General features: G+C 33.3%; 1 protein-coding gene across 3 annotated transcripts in view; it reads right to left on the bottom strand.

Moving 5' to 3' along the window:
* Positions 1–11,589, bottom strand: part of LOC127709696 (folliculin-interacting protein 1-like) — a 175,144-nt gene that overhangs the window by 79,224 nt on the left and 84,331 nt on the right. For all 3 annotated transcript variants that reach the window (XM_052215331.1, XM_052215330.1, XM_052215332.1), the window contains 2 exons: positions 7,272–7,444; positions 5,405–5,575 (listed from right to left, as the gene is read on the bottom strand). In XM_052215331.1, the coding sequence (XP_052071291.1) occupies positions 5,405–5,575; positions 7,272–7,444 (344 nt within the window). The remainder of the gene's footprint in view (positions 1–5,404; positions 5,576–7,271; positions 7,445–11,589) is intronic.

Raw genomic sequence — 11,589 nt, 5'->3', positions numbered from 1 at the left:
CATACACTTGAACACAAGTTATTGTCTGGAAACTAGAAAAATGCTTATTTTTGGCCCCTTTTTGGTCCCTTATTCCTAAACATTTTGGGGAATAACCCCCAAACTCAATTCCAGCTTTCCCTTCGTGATATGGAACCTTGTAGTACAATTTCAGAAAGATCCATATACTTACACACAAGTTATTATCATGAAACTAGAAAAATGCTTGTTTTTTGCCGTTTTTTTGGCCCCTAATTCCTAAAATTTTGAGGCAATTACCCCCAAAATCAATCCCAGCATTCCCTTTGTGATGTGGAACCGTGTGGTACAATGTCAGAGAGATCCATACACTAACACACAAGTTATGTCTGGAAGTTACAAAAATGCTTATTTTTGGCCCCTAATTCCTTAACTGTTTGTACCATAACCCACAAAATCAATCCCAACCTTCCTTTTGTGGTATTGAACCTTATGGTAAAATTTCATAGAGATCCATTCACTTAAACTAAAGTTAGAGTGTGAAAACCAATGTGTCTTCAGACGACGACGACGACGCCAACCTCATACCAATATACCAAATTTTTTTTGCGGTTGTATAAAAATGCTTGTTTTGACCCCCATTTTGGCCCAGTATTCCTAAACAGTTGGGACCATCACTCCCAAAAACAATCCCAACCTTCCTTTTGTGGTATTGAACCTTTTTGTTAAATTAGAGATCCATACACTTAATCTACAGTTATTGTCCAGAAACCAAATGTCTTCGGACAACGACGACGTGATAGCTATATATGACTGCAAAATATAAAAGCAAGTACTGTGGATGCATTTATTTTCATGGGTCTCAATTTTCGTGAATACAGAAAACAAGATGCTCATGAGAGCCTGATATCGCTCACCTGCAATTTCAGTTTTGGGCATTTGACTTATTTGTAGATCTTACTTTGCTGATCAATTTTGTCATTTACACTTTCTCTCTTTCTATAATAATATTAAATATAATACATAACCCAAAACTGTAAAATTTCCTAAAAATTAACTATTTCTGGACAGTAACCGAACCATTAGTTGTCCTATTGGTCTGAAGATTACTTGACAGGTAGATCTTAACCTGTTTAACACTTGTGTCAGTTTTGCTCTTACTGCTTTAGTTTTTGAGATGAAAGCCAAAAACTTCGTTTGACCCTATGTTCTACTTTTAGAAACTGCCGCCATGTTTTTGAATGGATCAAATCCCCGAATACAATCTATAAATAAATACCCTAAGGAACATTCGATTAAAGTTTTTTTAAGTATTTTGTAAAGTAGTTTAACAGAAGAAAATTTTTTAAAAAGTAATTAGACTTTCACAAAAAAGTTAAAAAAAAAACATTTAATGGGCAATAACTCCTTATGGGGTCAATTGACTATTTTGATCATGTTGACTTCTTTGTAGATCTTACTTAGCTAAGCCTTTATTGCCATTTATACTTTCTCTCTATTATAATATTAAAGAAAATAACCAAAAACAGATAATTTAATAAAAACAAGCATTCTGAGAGTATTGCATGGCAATACATAGTCCCCTACCAGTTAAAAATTCATTGTATTGGTACAAAATGCTAACTTGATCTATAACTTGTCATGGTGTAAACTTTATAACAAATACCAAGTCAATATCTTCAAGCATGACGAAAATAAGTGTTGAAAACTGATTATTAAAGTGAATTTTCTAAGTCCAAGGACCATAACTCTGCACAAAATCATCAGACCGGAACAAAATTTGAACTTTATCTGTAACTTGTCATGATAAAACTATATACCAATTATCAAATCAATATCTTCAAGCATGACGAAAACAAGGGGGGAAAACTGATTATTTGAGTGAATTTTCCGAGTCCAAGGACCATATATAACTCTGCACAAAATCATCAGACCGGAACAAAATTCCAACTTGATCTGTAAATTGTCATGATATAACTATATACTAAATATCAAATCAATATCTTCAAGCAAGAAGAAAATAAAATGCTTCGCTGAGCGCAGCCTGATACGACCGCAGAGGTCGAACCCTGAACAGTTGGGGCAAATTTGGACACAATATTCAAGCTTGATACTGTCTGAATTTGGATTGTGATCAAATTTTTGACATAATATAGGTTTCTGACACAAAATAAATGTGGTCAAAGATCGTATAAATCCATTGTGCAATAATGTGCAATTGAAGATTTCTTCTTGAAACTTTTCAAAAATTCGAAATTTGAAAAATTTGAAAAAAAAATATGTATCCCTTAAAAAAAATTGGGAAAAAAATCCCCCCCCCTCCAAACTTTTTGAAACCCCCCCTTGGAGCAATAACCCCAAAACTCAATCCCAGCCTTTCCTTTGTAGTATGGAACCTTGTTGTACAATTTCAGAGAGATCCATACACTTACACACAAGTTATTGTCTGGAAACTAGAATAAACTGCTTCGCTGAGCGCAGTTAGATACGCCCGCAGAGGTCCAACCCTGAACAGTTGGGGCAAAAATGGACACAATATTCAAGCTTGATTCAGGTCTGAATTTGGATTGTAATTAAATATTTGACATATTATAGGTTTCTGAATAAATGTAGTCAAAGAACTTGAAATTGGTTATATGAATTGAATTTATATTCAATTAAAGATTTCTTGCTGTTGTGCAATACTTAGTATAACTGTTGTCAGACTATAAACAAATAAAGTTCAATTAATTCTCAATGTCATATTAGAAATTTGAAAATAAAAAGGGAGCTTACATCAATAGATATAAACAATTCACCAAAGTTTCCTGAGAATTGATGACAGCATTTTTGAGTTATTGTCCAAAACTGGAAAATCACCCCTTTTTTTAATAATAAAACTCAATAACTCAGAAATGTAAAATTTAAATTTATAAAATTCTAAAAGGAGCTTACATCAATACATGCAAACAATTCACCAAAGTTTCATAAGAATTGCTGAAAGCATTTTTGAGTTTTGTCCGAAAACTGGAAAATCCCCCCTTTTTTTATGAATAAAACCCTGTAACTTGGAAACGTAACATCTAAAATTTATAAAAATCGAAAGGGAGCTCATGTCAAAAGATATAAACAATTCACCACAATTTCTTGCAAGTTGGTGAAAGCATTCTTGACTTATTGTCCGAAAACTGGAAAATCCCCCTTTTTTTAATGAATAAAACCCCATAACTCGGAAACATAAAATCTAAATTTTATAAAAAATGAAAGGGAGCTCACGTCAATAGATATAAACAATTCACCAAAGTTTTATGCAAATTGGTGAAAGCATTTTTGAGTTAATGTCCGACATGTTGACAACGGACAGACGGACGGACGGACAGAGGTATACCATAATACGTCCCGTAAACGGGCGTATAAAAATGTTTGTTTTTGGCCCTTTTTTTGCGGGGGTCAAAATCCAAAAACTTAATACACGGTTAGATTCAGCATATTAAAGAACCCCAAGAATTCAAGAATAAAACCCCATTGAAATTGATCAAGAAATAAGCAATTTATACGAAGTATCTTCTTTTGCACAATACTGTGCAATTGAATATTTCTTGCTATTGTGCAATACTGTACAATTGACAATTTCTTGCAATTGCGCAATATTGTGCTATTGGATATTTCTTGCTATTGCGCAATACTGTGCAATTGAAGATTTCTTGCTATTGCACAATACTGTGCAATTGAAGATTTCTTGCTATTGCGCAATACTGTGCAATTGAAGATTTCTTGCTATTGTGCAATACTGTGCAATTGAAAATTTCTTGCTATTGCACAATACTTATTATATAATAATTTACACATCCTGTTTGGTGTGCATCTCCTACCATATCATTATTATTTGCTTTTAAATATAAAACTGAAATAACCAACTTAAAATGGAAAATTTTAAAAGAAAAAAAAAAGAAAAAAAAACAAAAAATCCCCCCCCCCCCAAGTTTTTTGAACCCCCTTATGATTCATCACCCCCAAACTCAATCCCAGCCTTCCCTTTGTGGTATGGTACCTTGCAGTATAATTTCAGAGAGATCCATACACTTGAACACAAGTTATTGTCTGGAAAATAGAAAAATGCTTATTTTTGGCCCCTTTTTGGCCCCTTATTCCTAAACGTTTTGGGCAATTACCCCCAAACTCAATTCCAGCTTTCCCTTTGTGATATGGAACCTTGTAGTACAATTTCAGAAAGATCCATACACTTACACACAAGTAATTATCATGAAACTAGAAAAATGCTTGTTTTTTGCCCCTTTTTTTGCCCCTAATTCCTAATATTTTGAGGCAATTACCCCCAAAATCTATCCCAGCATTCCCTGTGTGATATGGAACCTTGTGGTACAATTTCAGAGAGATCCATACACTTGAACACAAGTTATTGTCTGGAAACTAGAAAAATGCTTATTTTTGGCCCCTTTTTGGCCCCTTATTCCTAAACGTTTTGGACAATTACCATCAAACTCAGTTCCAGCTTTCCCTTTGTGATATGGAACCTTGTAGTACAATTTCAGAAAGACCTATACACTTACACACAAGTTATTGTCATGAAACTAGAAAAATGCTTGTTTTTTGCCCCTTTTTTGGCCCCTAATTCCTAATATTTTGAGGCAATTACCCCCAAAATCAATCCCAGCATTCCCTGTGTGATATGAAACCTTGTGGTACAATGTCAGAGAGATCCATACACTAACACACAAGTTATGTCTGGAAGTTACAAAAATGCTTATTTTTGGCCCCTTTTTGGCCCCTAATTCCTTAACTGTTGGTACCATAACCACCAAAACCAATCCCAACCTTCCTTTTGTGGTATTGAACCTTATGGTAAAATTTCATAGAGATCCATTCACTTAAACTAAAGTTAGAGTGCGAAAACCAATGTGTCTTCGGACGACGACGACGACGCCAACGTCATACCAATATACGACCGCAAAAAAATGTATAAAAACATATGTTGAAACTTCTCAAACCCACTAATGTTTTTCAACTGTTTCAATTCATGTATTGCATTAGAAAACATACATAGGGAGTTTTAGAATGACAGACCAGGAATCTGCTGAAAAAAAGACTTTGGCTTGATCTGGGCAGTGTCTCTGATCTAGGTCACAAAGATGGCTATATGCTATAGCATGAAAGCAATTGCTTTAAAAACCTTGTTTTGAGTTGTTTTTACAAATTACCCGGTATGGCTTTTTCGTGGTTCTTTTAAATGAAAAAAGAACATTTGCTATATTATGCATTACAATGTATATTTCAGTGAATTACATTAAATTTTGAAGGAACTTTACCATTATTTTTTCCAATAGGACAGAATTTGGCTTGTATTGCCCCTACTCCTTTGTTTGGATTATGGTAGCCTGAAATTTGGGTTCTGTTTAGAAAATCTTTAACTGTATAAATTTTACAAAGCACCTTTTGAAATACATACCCTAACTGAGCCCACATTGGATTGTAAGGATGTGACTTAGCAAGTGCATCTACCCATTTGGCAGAGTGATTGTGAAGATATGTTTTTGATGTTGTAGCACCTGCAGGTGTCACAGTTGCAACCCAGGCTAAATGGTGTGTTAGCACTGCTGTGACTAGAGTACTTATAAAACTGAAATAAAGATAAAATACAATTTATAAATCATAACAATTTAAACAAAATAGTATAAAACAATACTTTTTGTCAAATTGAACAAAATGTTTGTGAGGCAATTTAGTTAATTTGAAAAATCATTGTTTTTACAACTTAAGTGTGTACAAAGTACAATGAATTAAAGTGCACCTTCTTTTTATGTGGATCATTAAATTCATTCATTATTTATAATGTGTGTATACATGTTATATAAAATGTTGTATATTGAATTATATATATACATATATTATTCTGGAGTAAAATATCCCAGCTAATCCTTGCAATTTTATTGGTTACCATGACAGGGTTTATGAGCTCATATCCCAAGTGAGCAAAAATCGATGACCGGAATGATTATATTAATGTTGAAATATAAGGACACTCCAATATAATATAATTGTTATTCGTGGTTCACAGGGAATATGGTCTCATATTTCATTGTAAGAAATAGTGAATAGACTGATATATTGTTTATCATTTAATGTAATTATAGAATAAAAACAAGAATGTGTCCATAATATACAGATGCCCCACTCGCACTATCATTTTCTATGTTCAGTGGACCGTGAAATTGGAGTCAAAACTCTAATTTGGCATTCAAATTATCATATCATAGGGACATGTGTACTAAGTTTCAAGTTGATTGGACTTCAACTTCATCAAAAACTATTCGACCAAATACTTTAACCTGAAGTGGGACAGACGGACGGACGGACAAACAAAAGGATGCACAGACCAGAAAACATAATGCCCCTACTACTATCGTAGGTGGGGCATAACAAGCATAATGAATAATAAATTTCTTCAGATTATCAAGTTGCAGTTAATATTCCTGTATTCACTTTACAAGTTTGAAAAGTAATTCAATTTGGTCGATAATTGTTGTACTCATGTTATATGGTATGAAATTATGTTCCGTTTAACCATTAACAGTCTCATCTTGTACTCGTTTTAAATGGGGGTGCAGATTGCATAAGCAATATAACATGTATAAGCATGTGCTAGACTTGTTAAACATTTTTCTTTGTAATTGAATTCAAAATTATTTTCTAATCTGAATTTTCATTAGCATTTGCTTTAAAGTAATTAAATAATGCAATCAATCGTCTGTCTTGATCAATGTTTTATCCTGTAAAGTGTGTTGATCTATCTGTACAAGTGATTAGCAATCATTGGAAATATTTGTAAGCACCACGCTTCAATCATAGCGCAGTTCATCTGATGATAGCGGAGGACAATTTAACAATGGCGAGGATCATTTGTCAATGGCAGAAGATAATTTAATGATGGTGGTGCGACATTATTAAACAGTTCAAGAAAATTCCAGAAGAATTCACAGTTTGCTAGGCAAATTTTGAAGCACACATAAATTGTGTTTAGTTACATCTCTGTTAAAATTTGTTCTTTTTCACAATTAAAATATTATGATTGTATTGTGCTTGCAAATTCTTGGTTTTGAACACTTCTTCTTTAATTGGTACAAATGTGCATGTTAGGTTATGCCAAAATATGCAATTGTAGTTGTGACCCTTTGTTTACAATAGTTGGTGCCATCTCCAACATTTTGTTAAGTTTGAAGGGCAACTTTCCTGAAAATCAGTCTCTGAAATCAAAGAACAGAAATAACCACAAAATGCCAAAGTTATATATACTGTTATAAGAAAATAATACTTACAAATTGTTATTTTTATTTTCATGTTTTGTAACTAATGACATGAAATCCTTCATAAAATTTTCACATAAGGGATAACGATAGCTTGCATGTGACATCATATTTAACCACACTGGTTCAGATAATCTTGGTGTAGTGTAGAGATCTATGACATCATCTCTAAATATTTCTAAGGCCTAAAATATTTGAAAGACATTTCAATTTGTTTTTTTAATAACTACATAGTATATACTTCATTATTAAACCATTGCCACTATAAATATTAAATTTTAACAAATCTGTATAAACAATTTTTCTGTAGATCTTTAAAGTCATCTTTAAAGTCATATGAAATGAGAGACTTGTAATTTTAATGTTAAGGAAATTATTTAATCAATACATGCATTTATAATAAACTAAGTCCTCTATGCACGCTTTTGACATTTATTATGAATCTAGAACATATTATTGACAAATAATATTTCATTCAGTGATTGTAAATTGATACGGCATGTTTTAATTTGTTTTTTATATACTCCATGCATTCAAGTTTTGTAAATTCAACTTTTCCATAACAGTTGTTCCATGAATATTTGTATTTAATTTGTTCTTTAAGAATCAATTTTTACTATTCACCTTCCAGTGCACATTTATTTTCTTTCATCACTGTTTTTCCCTCGCACTTGCGCTGTGCGGTAGCCGAAGTTCTAACAAGAGGTCTCAAATTCTCAAATTTAAAGTATCAAATGACTTAAGATATTTTACTTTTATAAAAAAGCAATGCAAAAAAATATATTAGGAAAAATCCAATGAATCAAATACATTTACAATTTAAGAGAAAATAAATGTGGATAGTGTCCACATGTGGACACAGATGATGCCCCCGCTTGCATATCATATAGTTATAAAGGGACATAACTGAAGAACGGTTAAAGTGACGCTACCCAAATTTGAACTTGATCTGAGTTTTGTGGTAATAAGCATTGTGTGTAAGTCTCATAACATTTGGTTGAGGCTAACTAAAGTTAGAGAACGGAAACAAAAAATTCAGCAATTTTTATGTTTATAAAGGGACATAACTCAAGAATGGTAAAAGTGTCACCACCAAATTTTGTACTTAATCTGTATTATGTAGTAATTAGCAATGTGTATAAGTTTCATAACTTTTGGTTGAGGCAAACTAAAGTTATAAAAACGGAAACAAAAAATTTGTACTTGATCTTATTTTTGTGGTAATGAATATTGTGTATAGGTTTCATAATGTTTGGTTGGGGCAAATTGAAGTTACAGAATGGAAACTAAAAATTCTGCTATCTTTCGATTTATAAAGGGGCATAACTCAATAATGATTAAAGTGACACTACCCAAATTCAACTTGATCTGTGTTTTATCAGTGGAAGGCAAAATTAAACATTGCATTGTATAAAGCATTGATTGTAGTTGATTCAACTATAATCATGGACAAAGGAAGATAACTCCAATTTTAATAAAATGCTCCGCAGGGCGCAGCTTGATACGACCGCAGAGGTCGAACCCTGAACAGTTGGGGCAAGTATGGACACAACATTCAAGATTGATACAGCTTTGCATTTGGATTGTGATTAAATATTTGACACAGCATAGGTTTCTGACACAGAATGAATGTGGTTTAAGAACTTAAAAATTTTAAATTGGACATTCACCTATTATGGTCCAATATCCAAAATCTAAATACATGGTTAGATTCAGCATATCAACGAACCCCAAGAATTCAATTTTTGATGAAATCAAACAAAGTTTAATTTTGGACCCTTTTGACCTCAATGTGGACAAAGTTGATAACCGGGCCCAAAAATCAAAAATCTAAATACATGGTTAGATTCAGCAAATCAAAGAACCCCATATATTCAATTTTTGTTGAAATCAAACAAAGTTTAATTTTGGACCCCGATTTGGACCAACTTGAAAACTGGGCCCATAATCAAAAATCTAAATACATGTTTAGATTCAGCATATCAAAGAACCCAAAGAATTCAATTTTTGTTAAAATCAAACTAAGTTTAATTTTGGACCCTTTGGACCTTATTGTAGACCAATTTGAAAACGGAACCAAAAATTAAGAATCTAAATAAGGGTTAGATTCAGCATATCAAAGAACCCCAATAATTCAATTTTTGATGAAATCAAACAAAGTTTAATTTTGGACCCTTTGGACCTCAATGTGGACCAATTTAAAAACGGGGACCAAAATCCAAAAACTAAATACACGGTTAGATTCAGGATATTAAAGAACCCCAAGAATTCAAGAATGAAACCCCATTGAAATTGGTCAAGAAATAAGCGATTTATACAAAGTATCTTCTTTTGCACAATACTGTGCAATTAAATATTTCTTGCTATTGCGCAATACTGTACAATTGACAATTTCTTGCTATTGCGCAATATTGTGCAATTGAAGATTTCTTGCTATTGCGCAATACTGTGCAATTGAAGATTTCTTGCTATTGTGCAATACTGTGCAATTGAAAATTTCTTGCTATTGCACAATACTTATTATATAATAATTTACACATCCTGTTTGGTGTGTATCTCCTACCATATCATTATTATTTGCTTTTAAATATAAATCAGAAATAACCAACTTAAAATGGAAAATTTTAAAAGAAAAAAAAAAGGAAAAAAAAAAAAAAAGGGAAAAAAAAAAATCCTCCCCCTAAATTTTTAGAACCCCCTTATGATTCATCACCCCCAAACTCAATCCCAGCCTTCCCTTTGTGGTATGGTACCTTGCAGTACAATTTCAGAGAGATCCATACACTTGAACACAAGTTATTGTCTGGAAACTAGAAAAATGTGTTTTTGGGCCCCTTTTTGGCCCCAAATTCCTAAACATTTAGGGCAATTACATCCAAACTCAAACCCAGCTTTCCCTTTGTGATATGGAACCTTATAGTACAATTTCAGAAAGATCCATACACTTACACACAAGTTATTGTCCTGAAACTAGAAAAATGCATGTTTTTTGCCCCTTTTTGGCCCCTTATTCCTAAAATATTGAGGCAATTACCCCAATCATCAATCCCAGCCTTCCCTTTGTGGTATGGTACCTTGCAGTACAATTTCAGAGAGATCCATACACTTGAACACAAGTTATTGTCTGGAAACTAGAAAAATGCTTATTTTTGGCCCCTTTTTGGCCCCCAATTCCTAAACCTTTAGGGCAATTACCCCCAAACTCAATTCCAGCTTTCCCTTTGTGATATGGAACCTTGTAGTACAATTTCAGAAAGATCCATACACTTACACACAAGTTATTGTCATGAAACTAGAAAAATGCTTGTTTTTTGCCCCTTTTTTGGCCCCTAATTCCTAAAATTTTGAGGCAATTACCCCCAAAATCAATCCCAGCATTCCTTTTGTGATATGGAACCTTGTGGTACAATGTCAGAGAGATCCATACACTAACACACAAGTTATGTCTGGAAGTTACAAAAATGCTTATTTTTGGCCCCTTTTTGGCCCCTAATTCCTTTACTGTTGGTACCATAACCCCCAAAATCAATCCCAACCTTCCTTTTGTGGTATTGAACCTTGTGGTAAAATTTCATAGAGATCCATTCACTTAAACTAAAGATAGAGTGCGAAAACCAATGTGTCTTCGGACGATGCCGGACGACGACGACGACGTCAACGTCATACCAATATAAGACCACAAAAATTTTTTTGCGGTCGTATAAAAATTACTTGACATTGAGAAGAAAATAAAAATTTAGCAATTTTTCCATTTTTAAAGGGGCATAACTCTAGAACAGTTAAAGTGACGCCACCAAAATTCAAACTTGATCTGTGTTTTGTGGTAATGAGCATTGTGCATAAGTTTCATAATATTTAGTTGAGGCAAACTTAGGTTAGAGAACGGAAACTAAATATTTTGCAATTTTTCCATTTTTAAAGGGGCATAACTCTAGAACAGTTAAAGTGACGCCACCAAAATTTTATCTTGATCTGTGTTTTGTGGTAATTAGCATTGTGTATAAGTTTCATAACATTTAGTTGAGGCAAACTTAGGTTAGAGAACGGAAACTAAATATTTTGCAATTTTTCCATTTATAAAGGGGCATAACTCTGGAACGGTTAAAGTGACGCCACCAAAATTCAAACTTGATCTGTGTTTTATAGTAATAAGCATTGTGTATAAGTTTCATAACATTTGGTTGAGGCAAACTCAAGTTAGAGAACGGAAACCAGTTTTGGGACTTATGATTGTATGTACGTATAACTTCTGGCGGGGCACGTACGTACGTAGAGACGGACAAGGGTAAAACTTAATGCCCCCCCACCGGGGGGGGGGGGGGGGGGGGGG

Source organism: Mytilus californianus, unplaced genomic scaffold, assembly GCF_021869535.1.
Source record: "Mytilus californianus isolate M0D057914Y unplaced genomic scaffold, xbMytCali1.0.p SCAF_7, whole genome shotgun sequence".
NCBI lineage: Eukaryota > Metazoa > Mollusca > Bivalvia > Mytilida > Mytilidae > Mytilus > Mytilus californianus.
This window is presented reverse-complemented; position numbering and strand designations above follow the sequence as displayed.